Source organism: Mixophyes fleayi, chromosome 6 (genome assembly GCF_038048845.1).
Source record: "Mixophyes fleayi isolate aMixFle1 chromosome 6, aMixFle1.hap1, whole genome shotgun sequence".
NCBI classification, from domain to species: domain Eukaryota; kingdom Metazoa; phylum Chordata; class Amphibia; order Anura; family Limnodynastidae; genus Mixophyes; species Mixophyes fleayi.
This window is the reverse complement of record NC_134407.1, coordinates 223426927-223445537: the sequence shown is the minus strand read 5'-3', so window position 1 is coordinate 223445537 and position 18611 is coordinate 223426927. Positions and strand designations below refer to the sequence as shown.

The following is an 18611-nucleotide window of genomic DNA, read 5'->3' as shown; positions in this document are numbered from 1 at the left end:
TGTGGATCTTGAATCTGTCGTGAGCACCATCCCTTCTGGTTCTGAGAGCCATACCGTGACTTCTTAACCTTGGACGTTGCTACCAGTCAAATGACTGTTCTGTGACTTTTGATAGATTGACCGTAAAATTCTAAGATGTGATCAAACTGGACTAGTTGATTTACTTGTAGGTTTTGCATATACCACCTTGCCCACAGAAGAATACCTGTGAAATAGAGACGGTGAAGATACTGGGTTTTCTTGCTAAATTCTACTCATTTCATGCTGGCTGGCCACCCATGGGTGCTTAACTATGCCAGGGAAGCCTATCCCAGTACCTTCTAAAGTTTGTATAGTCACTCAGGCAATTGCAGTTAGAAAAGTACAACAGTACATTTATTGTAATAAAAACAACACTAGAATATTATATACACACAGTAAATGCCAGGCAGGTTCACCACATTATCTGTCCCTTACACCACTAGCTTAAGGAGTTACAGTCACCTAGTTGTCCCAAATTGACGACCCATGGATCTGCCAATGTATTCCACTGGTAGAGGACAGCATCTCAAAAAAATAGTCACCCTGTTTTCCTCTCCATGGGCAAACCCCTGGGCTTCTCCTTGTTAAACATTGGTGAGAGCTGGACTAGGGGGTTGGAGGTGGAGTGGAGATGAGCTGTTATTACACAGTGGCTCCCCTGCTGTTTCTCAGAATGTCTCAGGCAGTCCTGTGGAGGACAATGGGTACTAATTGACCTTCCACACCTCCAAATATCAGATAACAGTTAACCCGTCCTAAAATTAACCTCTTATGCTACTTTGTGATGTCACAGGGTCCCCAGTTGTTCCATGCTTCCTGTAGAGAAAGGAGGGGAGAGAATGAATGTAGCTCCAGCCTCCTCATCTGTATCATGGAGACTACCCGATCCTTACGCATAACTCACCGGCCTTCAATTTGAGAACAATACATAAGAACATCACTGAATTAACAGCCAACATGTTTTTACAATGGGTAACCTGGAATTTAGAAGTCTCTTATCTAGGCATGGCTGCAATGTCCACTTATCCACATGTAATTAGACACTGCAGTTGTACTCTGTTAAGCTGGGGAACAGAAGCAAAGGCTATAAAAAGTACATGTTATAATCCACATTTTGTGAGAAAAGAGGAACAGACTGGTTAAGGTGTTATCAGACTTGTTTTGTCACAGAGACATCCGATAGACGAGATCTGGAGATGTGGAAAGGTCAGATGAAAGGCAGGTGAACTGGAAGATACAACTCTGGATAAAGGATCTGAGGAATCAATGGTGCTGTATTGCAATAGAAGTGTAAAAAAATCTCCCTTTCCTATTATATTGAGAATGGAACTGGCTGATTCCATTTAGAAATGTCTTGTATATCACATACTCATTGAACATTTGTAAGTGCAGAACAGTTCATGAAACTTCATGGTTTCTGTACTAGGAACAGTTTTGAAAGAAAATACAGTGCGTACCTGATTTGAGGGAGCAGGAACAATCCTCATTGCTTTTAACAAATACTGTAAACTGCCTAGAATACAGTTTCCCAGGTTGATATGTACAAGCTTCCCTGAATGGTTTTCTAGCTGAATAAGAAAAACTCTTTCCTCTTCTATCATGCAGACGGTTAGCTCTACCTTGAGTGATTTTCTTAACCATCAAATCAGGTTTTTGACCAAAAAGGAAAGTACCTTCAAATGCAAACAAAGCCATGTGCTAGTTTGATTGCAGATCAGCAGCCCACGGATGTAGCCAAAGAGCCCTTCCTGCCACTATTGCTGAAGTCCAATATCTATAAGAGGGGACAGTAGAATCCAGTGAGGCCTCACAAATGAACTCTATGCTTTTCTGCATATTTTCCACAAATTTCAGTAGATATTCTCTACTAATCTTTTCTTCAATTTATTCAATATCTGAATGTAAAGTATTAGCCCAGGCTACAGCTTTCCATTTTCCTATCCATAGGATTATTTCTTGCTATAGCTAAATCATTTTTGAACACGAGACTCCATTTAGAGACAACATACTGAAAGGGATACATATGGTTAAATCTCTTCATGTTATTCTGGTTTTTGTCCAAAATCTGCCGTTCCTTGTACACTAGATTTTTCAAACTTGGTGTTTATAAAAACTCCTGAGGGACTGTTGTAGCATCCGTTCTCATGAACTTATTGATATGTTTAAGTATTAAATTAACAACATCCAGGTTACACAATATGGGATCTTCTGTAACCTCTCCTGATTCTCCTTCGGACATAGATTCTAAGTCCACTAGAGACCTAGTCCATTTATTTTGACCAGGCCTCACGTCCCCTGTAATCTTTGATTTCTGTCCTTTTTTTGTTCCTTGTTTGTCTTGTTCTGTAGCAAGGGTTTCCTGCATTTACTTCATCATCCAGGAAAAGAACTATGAAAAAAGAATTAAAAAAGAGTTTGTAGCAATCACACTTAATTAAAAGCTTACGCAGAGGTGTCTTTCAGCTTTTTGGGGGTGGGCTCTGGATCCATTCATTTGTGCAGCGTTGTATGCTTGTAGACAATATTTTTTTGAGCCGACAACAGGATAATCAGGCATTGTAAGTGCGCTTATCTGTCCTCGTTCCAGCGCTGTTAGGCGCACTTACAGGTTCGTGGCGAGGAGGTCACGTGACTCCCCGTCAGAAAACACATCATGTGATCTCGTGGCGGGGTATTTGAAATAAAAGGAGGATCTGACATTGTACCTGTGTCAGATCAACAGGTTAGTCCTCTTGACTCTGCCCTTGTGTTTCCAGCACATTGCTTGGCTGATTATCTGTGTTCCAGTCTTGGCTGCATCTGTGGATTCCCCTGTGTACTGCTGCCTGACCCGTGTACCGAACCGGCTTGTGACCAGACTACTCTCCTGTTTAATCCTGTGTACCGCTGCCATTTGACCCATGTACCGAACCGACTTGTGACCAGACTACTCTCCTGTTCAATCCTGTGTACCGAACCGGCTTGTGTCCAGACCTCCCGCCTACTCAGCCCAGTTTGCCGTCTACTACCTACCAGCGAACCTACACTGCACTCCCCAAGGTACCCTATTACTCTCCTATTTTGTTGTCATTTTAATCTGTCCCTCTCACGTCTAGGAGCCAAACCAAGGGCTGCGACCTGCAGTTCCCTTGCAGCCAAGTCCATCCCACCTTGCGGTGGTTCTTGGTGAAAACAGGCATTCAGTGAATTACAGCATCAATCCAGCAATGCAAGTTTGAAGAGCATAAAGCAGAGTCCTGTGCCCCTCAATCTGGGTGGGGTACGTAATAACGGTGCTGATTGCACCGACAAGACTTACCACAACATCTTGAGTCCGGACGGCTGCTTCCTGACGAGGATCCATCACGACTCTTCTGTGAAGCGACTTGAAGCAATCCTGAAGAAAGAAGACGCCGGCGGGACTGGATGACATCACTGACATAGGCAACACTGTTAACGCTGCTCTTAAGGTGGTAATGTAACAATGTACTTTACAAAGGGTTGTACATGGCCGCATAGTTACATATCCCCCTTAAGAGCAGTGTTATCCAGTTCCGCCAGGCATCTCCATTCTTCGGGATTGCTCCAAGTAGCTTCACAGAAGAGTTGTGATGGATCCTCGTCAGGAAGTAGCCGTCCGGACTCAAGATGTTGTGGTAAGTCTTGTCGGTGTAGTCAGCATCGATATACTGAATACCACCACCCAATCTCACCTTTTACACTGTCTGGTAATCATGTCTCCAACTTCATTTATCGGGTAAAATGGTTAAAAGTGTGGTGCAATGAGCCACTGCCGGTTCCCAAAGGCATGGGGAGCTCCAAAGAGGACACAAGCTGGCTGTTGATGCCAATATGAAGAGGAGTGTCCAGGCTGAAGATTCTTAGGGTTTGGGGCTGCTGTGGAGTGAATGAGGAGTCACCTAATATACTCTCCAGGTAAGTTTATTTTCCCTGTCTCTGCTCAACTGATTAGGGATTTAACACGTTAGGTAAGGAAAGGTGCTTTTCTTCATTGGAAAATGAAAGATGCAGCATACAGATGAAATGTATATTTTCAAGGTTTAAAGAAGACACCGAACTCCCATAATTCTCTTCTCCAGCACATGAAATATGCATCAGTAAAGAAAGGTGGAAGACCTGTTTAGAACCAGGTTGGGTTCCAGCCCATTGACAGAGCATAAGGGAGTTACAGACCCAAGTTGAATATGAGTGCAACTTTTTCAGTAGAAGGAGGAGATTTCCTATAGAGTAAGATCTGCAGATGGATGTATGCTCTCTGCACTCTTTAGTCCACAGGCTCCAGGAGTTCCAGAAACCTATTGCTTAGAATTTAAGGTAGCACAGATCTCAGCAGGAAGGATTTTTGCTTAAGCCACTTGATGGTCCATCTCAGTTACATACAGTTAGATCTTGAAAGACACATTTACGGGTTAGTTGATAAATTTTATGTCAGTCTTAAGACCTGGATTTCTTCATTCTAGGTGCAGAAGCAAATGCAGTGAGTGAACTTAGCATCCGAATGGTATTTAAGATGATGAAAGTTGGCAGAGGGCATACATGTGTTCCTAATAGGAGGAGAGATGTATGCTCTACTATATATTTTAGGTGAATGTCAGTATAATAGGTGGAGGCAATGTTCTTCATGCCATACATGAAGAATCAAAGACCAGTAAACTAGCATGAGAGGACAGTCATTTCAGGGCTGAATCTATATCAGTCTTTCTGCACCTCCTGTGTGAGACCTATAGACAAGGCGATTAATTAAATCAGAGGATTGGGTGGTGATGAGCAGTATTGTGCATAATGTCCACTCTGATAGCACTCACATAGAAGTGACTAAGGATTATCATACCTTCCAAAAAGGAAAAGCGAAGGTGTTACCCGTAGCAACCAATCTTATTCTATCTATCATTTATTTAGTACATTCTAGGAAATAATAGCTGTAATCTGATTGGTTGCTATTGGCAACACCTCCACTTCTCCTTTATAGAAAGTTTAATAAATCTACCCCTAAGGTATACCATGTTCCTGCATGTTCTGGAAGAAAATAAATTATTTAGTTGATGTTTAGTGGAACTCTCTACATTTGGACACTTTCAGACAGTCTCACAGCATGAAACCATGGCTGTAGAAAGAAGGTGGGGGAAACTCATGATGCTCATCCTTGAATTGGCAGATTTTAATGACGACTATCTGAGGCCTTAGTGCTATTAAAACCGTATGTACAGCGTGGGTTCAGACTCTAGCAAAGAGCTGACGCCTCCTATGATGAACAATACTATATGTACAGCATAACTTGACACCAGACGCAGCTGGGCGTATAAACATAATTACTCATCATTAATTAAATCTTGTTATTTGGCAGTTAAAGCTACACTGGCAGAAAGTGAGGAACTTCTCAAGGTTGAGGCATAGATGAGAAGACACAAGTACTTCCCCAAGAAACTAAACTCAAGCTCAACAGAGCTTACATGAGCAAAATGCAGTATCTAGGATATTTATAGAGGCAGTAACATTAAAATGATAAATGGCAATCTTAAACCTCAGGACAATCATTACAATATCTTGGCTAAAGCACGCAAAGAGAAGAGCATTGAAGACCTTAGACTACCGCCTCCTGTAGGATTATATTTTGCAACACCCATCAGATTCAGGAGCTATAACTTGCTTAATCTCCCCAGATATTATAGGGTAGTCCAAACAGGAGTAAGCATGTTTTGGCAACTGAATGATCAACAATGAACTTGAAGTCAGATTCATGGATCCGTAACAAATTTTGAAAGATGTAAACCTATCATGCTGGAAACTATTGGTGAGGTCTCAACCTAAGGTAAGGAGTTTTCACTAAGGACCTCTGCAAAGGAGTCACGTATTTTTCCAATGGGGAACCTATAGGTCATGATCCACAGACCTAGTCTCACTAGGCATGGGCATCAATCCTACCACGTGCTCACACCACATGGACCACCTGTCTACAAAGACGTGCTATCAGCTGGATGTGCTTCAGAAGGAGAGAACATGGTCACCTGAGATGGCTGGAATGCAAGGACAGCGTTTAAGGAGTGAATGTCAATAGAAGCAATTACATTCAACATGTGTCTCACCCCCAGCATCCCAAAGGGAAATCATTTTCTGGCATTGGGGTCCAATCTTGACTGTACATCTTTAATATCCTCAAACCCAGGTGTTTACCAGCCTTACTGTAATGGTGAGAGAAGATGCTATCTGAATTAGAATGATACAGAGTGTTAAGATGTCTCAAAGGCAGATTTCTTGTCAAAATAGGATTGTTAATTTGCAGTAGGATGGCATATAAAAACAGCAACAGCCAGAGATAGCTGAGCACTAAGGGTGTGGTAGGTGTACATTGTTTGTGCCTATGCACCACCACAGAAAAAAATGTGGCCCTTAAGAGTAGCTTTGGCAGCACCCTGGAACACAAATGATTCATTGGAATGAACTCAAAGTTAAAATATTCCTTTTCTAAATGAGCCCTGAAAGTCACATCAGACTTCTCGAAGTAAAATAGGTAAAGTTGGTGTAAAATGTAATTGAAACCATAGTGGGCCATGGTGAGATGAGAGTGCAAGCTAAGCTTTAGGGGCCTTAAGTTTTGGAACAAGGGAGTTATATACTGTATAAGAAAAAAAATCAGATTGTGAAAGTTAGTTGTGGACTCCATGTATACTGGAGATACCCACAACCTGATCTTATGTAATGTGGTTAAGGTTAATTGTAGGGTCTACGGAGGAGTGAGGAACCATTATGGACTTTGTGGTGTGAAGATTTTAAGTTTAGCGGGATTGTGGACTGCAAGCCTCAAGTTCTTGTGCTATGGAGTTGTAGTTAGTAAATACATAAATTGCCTCCTCTTATTGCCGTCCTCAGCATAGTAATCATGATAAGCTCTCAGCCCTGACATTTTAGAAGGACTAGACGAGCCTGGATATTCGAACAATCAATATAAACAAATGTAATTTTAAGAGGCAGATGTAGACGTGTGAGCCTGAGGAGTTTAGGAATAACAAATCATGTAGAATGGCGAAGACAAACATTAGGGACAGGTGCATGGATGCAAATGAAGTGTAAATAGTTATGGATAGGTCTAAGTCATTGGCACTAAGGTCCAAGACATTCTGCTGGAGCATGGAAGCGGTCAGTGTCCTCGATATCAGAGATTCTGATGCTGTACCCCATGTTGTGAGCGGAACAAGGTGCGCAAGACTTTGCAGTACTTTAGGTAAATAACCTGTAGATTTTGTGTGGAATAGTATAACGTTGTCTGGAGGTGAAACCCAATTCATTATTAGTCTATCATTACAAGCTTGTCATAAGAAGTCCAATGTAAGGCTTTATTATTTCCTCCATCCTGAAATGGATCCGTTAGTAACTGCTATTGTAATTAATACCTTTTATTTCTATAGCTCCAATATACTGTGCTTTAATGAGAATGTCTTATTCATTCACACCATTCCCTGCCCCAGTGGTGCTTATAGTCTAATTTCTTAAGCGTGCTTTCTTCCCGAGTGCGCGAAAAAATTAGTGAGGTGCTCAAAAGACGTGCACAGGGTTGCGGTTCAGACCCTCCTCAAAAGAGGAAGGGTCCCTTTATACCTGACCCCTGGATCCATAAGGTCCCTTAAGGGGCAAGGGTCTTCAGACCCCCTTCGCCGCAATGCTAGGGGGGGTCCCTTTTGCCAAGGGTTCTGCCAGAGCTTCCCCCTTGGCACCAAATCTTCTGCCTCCCCTTGAAAAGGGAGACCTCAGAGGGGTTCAGTGGGAGCCACTGGGACCACACCACCTCCCCTAGATCTTCAGGGGATTGGACCCATAAGGGCTACTGCACTCCCATTCAATCCAAGTGAAAAAAAACATAAAAAAAAATAAGTCAAATTGACAAAATAGTGCGAAAATAAATAGTGCCGGGCTAAACGGCCCCAGCCTTTCGGCCAAGATGTTAAAAAATTTTCCTGCCAGGGCAAGGAAAAGTGGTAGCTGAAAGTGAGGTTCAAGTTCCGGCACCCCTGGGTCACCACTCCAGCGGCACTATCCCAAGGCTTTCAAGCTCCCGGCCTTCTGGCCAGACCAAGCTTTCCCATGGCCCTTTCACGTGCAGGAATTCCCTACTTGGACAGGTACTCACTTAATCTTAGCCAAAAGGCCAACCACTGCGCCACCGTACAATTCTGCATTTATTAGTACTAAAATTAGGGCACGCCTAGTGGGGTATCTGATGAAATCTGAAAGAACTAGTATAAAAGTAGAAAAATTAAAGAGAAAATAAAAATTCCTGTGTTCTGCATCTGATCACAGGGGTTTGAGTCACATTTGGTCGTGAAGGGGTTAACACGTGGAGCGAAAGATTACAAAAATTAAAAATGGCAAAAAAAAAACCATAACCCCACTTTGCATTCAATTTCACAATACTGCCCATATTACAAATGAGCTGCCATGAGACAGCCCCCCCTAGTGGTCATGGTGTACCTGCCCTAATCCTATAACCTTTTCTGTTGTTTGAAGTGTTGTGTTATTAGTCTGTCAGCTGCGTAAGCTCTATGTGTGTATTTAAAGTAGATTCTGTTTGATAAATACAGATCGTTCCCAACTATTGTATACATTTTACTGCACTCATTTACCAATACATTGTTGCTTTTTTGTGTCTTCTTTGAAATCTTTTTTCTGAAAGCATTGCTGGGTCTGGATAAGTGGTATATTGGGCTTAGGGTCCTTATGTGTAGATTTCCAGGTTTGCAGAAATGTGACGGGCCTGGAAAGAGTTAAACAGGCTGAGTGCCAGCCCCCAGCCCCCTTCTCCCCCACCTCCTGTCTTTCAGTAGGGCTGTACGCTTGTAGCTTTCGGATTGGTTCAGCTTGTCACATGACTTGGGACTGATTGCTGTTCCAGGTCAGCGTTCTGTAAGAATGGGACATGATTCCAACGACATAATACAATTTCCTGGACAGGGGTAGCTGGTTCCAGGCAGCCCCAATAACACAAGTCTGTGTGCTGCACTTGTAGAAAGATACAGTGTGCTGAGCACTTATTGTACGATCTGGTCTGACGACAACATCTTCACGACCTGAAGCTGCTACATTTAAACAAAAGTTACATGTTCAATGCAACTTATCCTGGGCTGCAGGGGTCTGGCCGGGGGGCAGAGAAGAACAGAGGAACACAGGTGCACAACTAGCGGGGTACGTATGGGCAGCAGGGGGAATGGATTGTATGGGCAGTACAGTAGCATTATGCCAATCACATGTTAACCCCATATGTCCCAGCAGTACTTTTAAGAGTCACAGGGTTAAGTAAGGGTTACACCACTCACTCTCAACCCCCCAAATGACATGAAGATGGGAGACCCCACTACTGGTGGAATTTAAGTGCCCCAGATCCCTCTGTAGAACATTACAGCGGTTTTCACCTGTATTTGGGAAAATTTACTTTAAAAGCCAAGTTTTTCTCTTGCAGAATCACATTGATGCATTTATTTTTCAATGTCTGCACTACATTTTGCAAGGTGTTGGTCCACGTGCATGACAAGTTAATTATCTTTGTATTGATCCTCGTTGTAGCTCTGTATTAATACAATCTGGGTGCCGATATAAAGAAATTATTCCATTCTGTCATTTTCTCTAAGCTGCATTTGATCATACAACGTTTCTCCAGCTCAAACATGTGGGATATTCAACAGCATTAATGGCAGAGTATGGTTTGTGATCATTACTGCCCTGTCTGTTCCGCTGCTACGTTGGGGATTTGAGTTGTAAGGTGCAGCTTCAAAAAATATGTAAACGTCCAGGGAGACTTGCTTCAAAAGAAAATGGCTTATACCCTACATACAGGCCTGGTCAACCTGTATCTCTCCAGGGGTTGTGAAACTATAAGCCCCAGCATATTCTTCTAGCCAATAACCAGTTGATAGCTTACAGGGTATGCTGGAACTTGTAGTTTCACAACCCCTGGAGAGTCACAGGTTGGCCAGGCCTTCCCTATATCATTGAAATATATTTTTCCACAAATGTTTGCATGACATACGATTTCCAAATATCACAGTTATAAAGCTGAACCGCATTAATCGGTCGCCGGGTGAATGTTTATGCAGTTACTCCTGTCACCATCGCAATGTCTGTGTTTACTGACTCCCAGATGCTATTATTATAGACGAGGTTTGCAGCATGTACTTAATTAAAAAAGTTTGATTTCTTACAGAATTAAAACAGAAGAAAATGGCGAAGTGCTTTGTCGACAGGTGCACCAATTATTCACGGAAGAAAGTGGATTATGGGAATACAGTCATGCATGTGTTTCCCAGCAGTCTGGAGGGGATCAAAGTATGGCTGAGGCACGTTGAGCAGTCTGGACAGGTGATCCACAACTTTAATGAAACCGCTGAGAAAATATTTCAAATGGGGAGAAATGACCCATTCCGAATATGTTCAGAACATTTTGCAAACCAGTCCTACGTTCTCCGAGGGCAGAAAAGAACTTTAAAAAGTGATGCTGTTCCAACAGTATTCCCAAGTGACCCCCCATTGAAACCATCATGTAAGAAAGCACGTATGGATTACTCCGCTATTCCATGGGTCCAACCTGGCCCCAAGCATGGACAGGTGAAAATCTCAATTCATGATAATGTAAACCAAAGCGCCAACGATTCCATTGATTTAACTGACAACGGACCATTGCATTTTCCAAAATGTTGTCAATATGTTCCGGTAAGTGATTCTCGTCAATTCTGTTTTTGCAGAATCCTGCATTGAAATTAGAGGCTGAAGTTATGGAAATGGGTTAATGTAGATTTAAATAGTTTATTCTGTTTCCCCTCTGAGGACTATTTTAAGTTTTAAGTGCTATGTTGGTCAAGCAAATGAATACATTGGTCAGAACTTGGTCTGATATACAGATGAGAGGATGATTACACAACTAGTTAACTAACCTCCCATGGAGAAAGTTGTAGATAATCTTATATTGCATTTATTATCATCTTCATCATCATCAACATTTATTTATATAGCGCCACTAATTCCGCAGCACTGTACAGAGAACTCAGTCACATCAGTCCCTGCCCCATTGGGGCTTACAATCTAAATTCTCTAACACACACAGACAGAGAGAGAGAGAGAGACTAGGGTCAATTTTGTTAGCAGCCAATTAACCTACTAGTATGTTTTTGGAGTGTGGGAAAAAACCCACGCAAACACGGGGAGAAAATACAAACTCCACACATATAGAGTTTGTTAATCTACCTGTATGTTTCTGGAGTGTGGGAGGAAACCAGAGCACCGGGAAGAAACCCATGGAAACATTGGTAGAACATACAAACTCCACACAGATAGAGTTTGAATTAAATACATTACTCCAGCTGCTGTGAGCTGGATCAGCACGGTGGCTAAGTGGTTAGCACTTCTGCCTCACAGCACTGGGGTCATGAGTTCAATTCCCAACCATGGCCTTATCTTTGAGCAGTTTGTATGTTCTCCCCATGTTTGCGTGGGTTTCCTCCCACACTCCAAAAAAAACATACCGGTAGGTTAATTGGCTGCTATCAAATTGACCCTAGTCTGTCCCTCTCCCTCTCCTGTGCCACAGTGTATGTATCACGTGAGTGACTGAAGAGGTAAGGAATTATGATAAATGTTAATTGGGTAAATCACACTGACAGAGGATTGTAAAAGAAGGCGTCACATAACACTATAAAGTTTCACTGTAACAGGGAGGTAAACAATAGTCTGTTAATATCGGAAGGGAGGCATATCTTATATCACAGGTGGGCGACCAGAGACCAAGAGCCAAAAAATATCTCTAGGTCCGCAAAGAGAGTTATATTTGCGCGCATATACATATACACGCATACATACCGTACACACATACATTGAAATGTACCATAACTTACAATATCAGTGAAGAAGAAAATATCCAACATTGATAAAATGTTCACAATAATCACCAAATCAACACAAATCTCACCTCACTGCTGTGTCCAGCGGAGGAGGGTTCAAAGGGCTACTCGTAGTCTCTTCACAGAAGCTCACGCTGCTACTCACTGTGGAGGGGCCTGTTGGATAAAAAGGTCATAAATGGCCAACATGCCCCTCTGACCTCTTTAGATGCCCCTTACATGCACTTCAAACCCTCCACATCACCGGACCTCTACACCTGCTGTAAAATCTCACCACATGCCTTTAGACCGCCCCCCACCCCCATGTCCTTTACATGTTCAACAGACCTCACCTCCTGTCAACAAACCTCGTCTCCAGATTTTATCACATGTCTCTTACATGCCATCAGACCTCCCCAGCCTGTCCCTTACATGCCATCAGACCTCCCCAGCCTGTCTCTTACATGCCATCAGACCTCCCCAGCCTGTCTCTTACATGCCATCAGACCTCCCCAGCTTGTCCCTTACATGCCATCAGACCTCCCCAGCCTGTCTCTTACATGCCATCAGACCTCCCCAGCCTGTCTCTTACATGCCATCAGACCTCCCCAGCCTGTCTCTTACATGCCATCAGACCTCCCCAGCCTGTCTCTTACATGCCATCAGACCTCCCCAGCCTGTCTCTTACATGCCATCAGACCTCCCCAGCCTGTCCCTTACATGCCATCAGACCTCCCCAGCCTGTCTCTTACATGCCATCAGACCTCCCCAGCCTGTCCCTTACATGCCATCACACCTCCCCAGCCTGTCTCTTACATGCCATCAGACCTCCCCAGCCTGTCCCTTACATGCCATCACACCTCTCCAGCCTGTCCGTTACATGCCATCAGACCTCCCCAGCCTGTCCCTTACATGCCATCAGACCTCCCCAGCCTGTCCCTTACATGCCATCAGACCTCCCCAGCCTGTCCCTTACATGCCATCAGACCTCCCCAGCCTGTCCGTTACATGCCATCAGACCTCCCCAGCCTGTCTCTTACATGCCATCAGACCTCCCCAGCCTGTCCCTTACATGCCATCAGACCTCCCCAGCCTGTCCCTTACATGCCATCAGACCTCCCCAGCCTGTCTCTTACATGCCATCAGACCTCCCCAGCCTGTCTCTTACATGCCATCAGACCTCCCCAGCCTGTCTCTTACATGCCATCAGACCTCCCCAGCCTGTCCCTTACATGCCATCACACCTCTCCAGCCTGTCCGTTACATGCCATCAGACCTCCCCAGCCTGTCCCTTACATGCCATCAGACCTCCCCAGCCTGTCCCTTACATGCCATCACACCTCTCCAGCCTGTCCGTTACATGCCATCAGACCTCCCCAGCCTGTCCCTTACATGCCATCAGACCTCCCCAGCCTGTCCCTTACATGCCATCAGACCTCCCCAGCCTGTCCCTTACATGCCATCAGACCTCCCCAGCCTGTCCCTTACATGCCATCAGACCTCCCCAACATGTCCCTTACATGCCCATCAGCCACCCCACATGCCATCAGATTCATTCACATTCCTCATACATGCCATCTTACTTCCCCACATGCCAAAAAACCTCCCCACATGCCCATCAACCTGTTCACATGCCATCAGATCTCACATACTTACCCCTCACACCTCCCACACTGAAAAAGCCGAATGCGGTTTGAGTGACATGGGTTGGCCACTGCTGCCTAATATGAAATTAAATGATGTATTTTAGTAATTAGTGCTAATAATAAACAATGTTTTTTTTTATTGTTGGGAAAAAAAAATTTAATAGTTGTATATATGAAAATGTATTTATGTTCAATTGTAAATGCACCTAAAGAAATATCTTTAGTGATCCTGTATATTTTGCACGTTTAGGCTAACGCAGATTTGACAAAGAGAGCCAATGAGTATATCAAAGAAAATTTATCTGACGTCAAAGAAGAATACAAGGATGGGAACAAAATCATTGAGAGGTTATTAAATCTTACACTGGAGATCATCTACCTGCTGACTGGAGAGGTGAGGGATTCTGGGAATGTCACAGTGACATCGCTCTTATCTCTATTAATAAAACATGGATCTGACTGCAGAGGTGAGGGATTCTGGGAATGTCACAGTGACATCACTTATCTCTTTATTAAACCAGTTTTATCTCAGCAATGTTTATTTGCTCATCTCTGGAGAGGTGAGGGATTCTGGGGCATGTATACATAATTTCTTATTTAGAAAACTTCAGCGATCAGGGGATATTTTTATAGTTTTAAGAGTAAGAAGCCTGCTAGTGGATATCTACATGTGTCTAGGAAGAGACATGTTTGTATGGAAGGTGTCTATCACTCTGCACAGTGATATATATTGGTGTTTCTATGTAGGATTATATTGTTGTGAAGAAGACATCTGGTGAGCATGTGGCACCCAGCAGCCATCCCTGTGTATCAGAAGGATTGAGCAGGACCCAGAGCCCAGTGTTTCAACCTCATTCAATGATGCATGAGAAAGACAATGACCAGAAGATCCTGGAACTGACCAACAAGATCATTCAGCTGGTGACTGGAGAGGTGACTGCTGGGAATAGGACATTATACAGTAACACCAGGGGATGTGTCTGGGTGATGACCATTGTGTGTGTCAGGTACCTATAAGGTGGATGATGTCACTGTCTATTTCTCCATGCAGGAGGGGGAGTATTTAGAAGGACACAAGGGTCTGTACAAGGACGTGATGATGGAGAATCACCAGCCCCTCACATCACTGGGTAAGAGGTGGTTTAATCTCTGCAATGTTTGTGTATTTAGAAAATGTTATCATGTCTGTAGACAGCTTGTAACATACTATATATCTAGAGAGCTGTACAGTAAATCCATCTCAAACAAGTGGTACAAGCAAAATTGTATTCTAATACCAAATATATCCTAAAGTAGAAGGGATATTGATAGATAGATATTCTAGTTATCTACCCTTGGTTTGGAGGCAAAATAACATGTACATTATCATAATCCATTGTGTTGCATTTCTTTCAGATACATTGAAAAATAGCCAAATTGGATATACATCTATTAACAATATGGAGGAATCAGCCTCATGTCATGGAGGAAACCTCACAGATACTGACATTTATACACCCACAGATCATACACAATATACATCTATTCATATTAAGGAGGAATTAGTCTCATGTGAAGGAGGAAACCTCACAGACAGTGACATTTATACACCCACAGATCATACACAATATACATCTACTGATATTAAGGAGGAACCAGCCTCATGTGATGGAGGAAACCTCACAGACAGTGACATTTATACACCCACAGATCATACACAATATACATCTACTCATATTAAGGAAGAATCAGTCTCATGTGATGGAGGAAACCTCACAGACACTGACATTTATATACCCACAGATCATACACAATATACATCTACTCATATTAAGGAAGAATCAGTCTCATGTGATGGAGGAAACCTCACAGACACTGACATTTATACACCTTCAGATCATACACAATATACATCTACTGATATTAAGGAGGAATCAGTCTCATGTGATGGAGGAAACCTCACAGACAGTGACATTTATACACCCACAGATCATACACAATATACATCTACTCATATTAAGGAGGAATCAGTCTCATGTGATAGAGGAAACCTCACAGACAGTGACATTTATACACCCACAGATCATACACAATATACATCTACTGATATTAAGGAGGAACCAATCTTATGTGATGGAGGAAACCTCACAGACACTGACATTTATACACCCACAGATCATACACAATATACATCTACTCATATTAAGGAGGAATCAGTCTCATGTGATGGAGGAAACCTCACAGACAGTGACATTTATACACCCACAGATCATACACAATATACATCTACTGATATTAAGGAGGAACCAATCTTATGTGATGGAGGAAACCTCACAGATACTGACAATGTTACATCTGCTAAAGATGCAGTTAAATCTAAAATCTCTACAGCTGTTATAGTTGAAAATAGTAAAAACACAACAATTGATGCTAACGTGTCAATATCAGGTGGGAAGAATATAGTCAGAAATATTAAGAAACCTTTTTACAGAATTCACGAGAAGGCAAACTTTATGGTGATTCTGTACAACTGTCCTGACTGTGACAAATCTTTTACTAATAACTTGGACCTTGTTAGACATCAGATAATGCACAACAGAGAAAAATGGTTTCAGTGCTCATGTAGTAGAGGAAACCTCAAAGACACAACTCCTACACAATATACGTCCACTCATATTAAGGAGGAATCGGTCTCATGTGATGGAGGAAACCTCACAGACACTGACATTTATACACCTACAGATCATACACAACATCCATCTGCTCATATTGAAGGGAAATCAGTCTTGTGTGAAAAAGGAATTCTTACAGACACTGACATTGTTACATCTGCTAAGGATTCATGTAAGTCTAAGATTTCTACAGATTTTGAGGTTGGAGATCTTGAAAATACGAACAATAATGCTACCTCGTCACAGCTAGGTTGCAAGAAGCCTGTGGAAAATAGTAATAAACCTTTTTACACAATTGAAGAGAGGCCAGACATGATGGTGATTTTGTACAACTGTCCTGATTGTCACGAAGCTTTTAAAAGTAACTTGGACCTTGCTAAACATCAGGTAAACCACTCGGCAAAAAAACGAATCAAGTGCTCTGAATGTGGGATTCGTTTTTGTCATTAAGCTCTTGCTACTCATCAAAGTATTGGTGTAAAAGAAAGTCGTTTCTATAACCAGACTGTGGAGAGTGACATTCTGCTCAATAACTGAAAATTCCATTGGAAAAGAAATGATCTGCATGCAGTAAATGCGGAGGCTGCCGGCACGCATTGCCTTATATCGCAGTGGGGTTCTCAGGAATACAAAGGATGGCATATTACAGCCTCAGGGAGAAAGTGCCCACTGAATCTGAAATACCGGAAGTGATCACTTTGTTACTGCTGCCATGGACACAAATGGCACATAACTTAGTCGCTTCTCAATAATTTAGAGGAGTTGTTTAATTTGGACAAGTTTCCTTAATAAAGTTTATTTTGTCTACGTGTGTAATTATTGTGTATTGTGTTATATACATTTTTTTTTATAATCTCATGATTCAGTGGCTGGAGGGGGGCGGGGGGTTGATGCTCATGAAAGTGATTACTGAAAAAGCAAAGGAGCTGTACCCCAAAGCAAATTTACCATGTGATGACTTGTGTACAAAGATTCTGTTCTTAAACAATAAATTGGGCTAGTCTATAGATTATCCAACTAAAGCCACTTGCTCATGGATGATTGCCACCTGAATGGTCTACGACGTCCTGAGTTATGTTTTGAACGCCCTTTTCTGCACTGAACACAGCAGTAAGAGCCTTAGGGGGGACTTGGGTATTTTGACCAACAGTATAGTTTACAGACATTTAATGATCAGTTTGTCAACTCCAGTTATGGGACCATTAATCAGCCACCCAACTGAACTCAAATCAGGAAGAGAGAAAGTATTACATGTCTAGTAAGTGTGAGCTCTTGAGACAAGTGTATATAATATCTCCTGATAAGCCTGATGAAGGGTAGGATGATAAATGATTATGCTGAAACAATTGACTAGTGATTATGTTTTAGTGCATTATGCATGTGATATGATGCCCAGATAGTTTATATAGAACATGCGCACGTGCAGGGGGGTTTCCAGTTTCCCAGAAACCCCCCCACATGCTCAGATTAGGTAATCTGCCAGTACCAATGATGCACAGCACGCTCTTTGTCATGTTCCTATCTAGCACCAGCCCCCAGTAGCTGAATCGCTGTCATTGCTGATTGCAGTAGATTCGCATGACTGCTCAGGGCATGATTGGCTCTACAGATGTCATGTGATGTGTGAAGATACCGGGTGTATCTGGCCCAATGCTACCCACTTCACGCTGGCTGGCCACCCACGGGTGCCTTCCTATGCCAGGGAAGTCTACCCAGCACCTTCTAGGATTCGTATGGTCACTCAGGCAAAATGCAGTTATAAAAATACAACAGTATATTTATTGTCATACAAACAACACTAGAGTCTTATGTACACACAGTAAATAAATGCCAGGCAGGTTTACCACATCATCTCTCCCTTACCCCAATAACTTAAGGAGATATAGTCACCTGCTGTCCAGACTTCACGACCCATGAATCCCTCTCAGCTGCATATATAGAGACTAGTTAGAAAACAATAATTCAAAACTAGATGCACCTTCATGAATGAAATCTCAGCATGAACCCCCCTCCCCCTTGGAGTTGTTCCTTATATCCCAGGTCTAATTTCCACAGTCTTTCCCCTCCCTGGGCAAACCCCTGGGTCTATTCTACTTAACCATTGGTCAGTGCTGGACTAGGGAGGGGGGGGAGTTGGACAGGGGAGTGAAGATGAGCTGTCCTTCCAGAGAACCTCCCCTGTTAGATGGCCTGTCTTGACTAGCCTGGTGAGAACAATGGACACTAATTAGTTTTCCTACTCCAGCACATGGCAACCTGATCCCTACCCATAATCCCCCTGGCTTCACTTTAAAGACAATGAATAGCAACCTTACTGCAAGTCATCAATATACAATACACAATATACATATGTACACTGAACTACAATGTCCTCTTAGCCACATGTTATTGGACAATGCAGTTGTAGTCTGGTGAGCTAGGGAACAAAGCATGGG

The 18611-nt window shown here is 42.7% G+C and overlaps 2 protein-coding genes across 2 annotated transcripts in view; one reads left to right on the top strand and one right to left on the bottom strand.

Moving 5' to 3' along the window:
• LOC142160080 (uncharacterized) overlaps window positions 1–18611 on the bottom strand; it is a 205309-nt gene that overhangs the window by 117920 nt on the left and 68778 nt on the right. The window lies entirely within an intron of this gene.
• Window positions 8889–16983, top strand: LOC142160079 (uncharacterized). Its single transcript, XM_075214994.1, has 6 exons — window positions 8889–9195; window positions 10211–10716; window positions 13776–13919; window positions 14273–14458; window positions 14577–14655; window positions 14921–16983. The coding sequence occupies exons 2-6, from the start codon at window positions 10228–10230 to the stop codon at window positions 16624–16626; spliced, it is 2604 nt and encodes an 867-aa protein (XP_075071095.1). The 5' UTR covers window positions 8889–9195; window positions 10211–10227; the 3' UTR covers window positions 16627–16983.

Coding starts and splice junctions, on each gene's coding strand:
- LOC142160079 (XM_075214994.1), top strand. CDS start 10,228: ATGGCGAAGTGCTTTGTCGACAGGTGCACCAATTATTCACGGAAGAAA. Junction 10,717..13,775: donor AATGTTGTCAATATGTTCCG/GTAAGTGATTCT, acceptor TTGCACGTTTAG/GCTAACGCAGATTTGACAAA. Junction 14,459..14,576: donor TTCAGCTGGTGACTGGAGAG/GTGACTGCTGGG, acceptor TTCTCCATGCAG/GAGGGGGAGTATTTAGAAGG.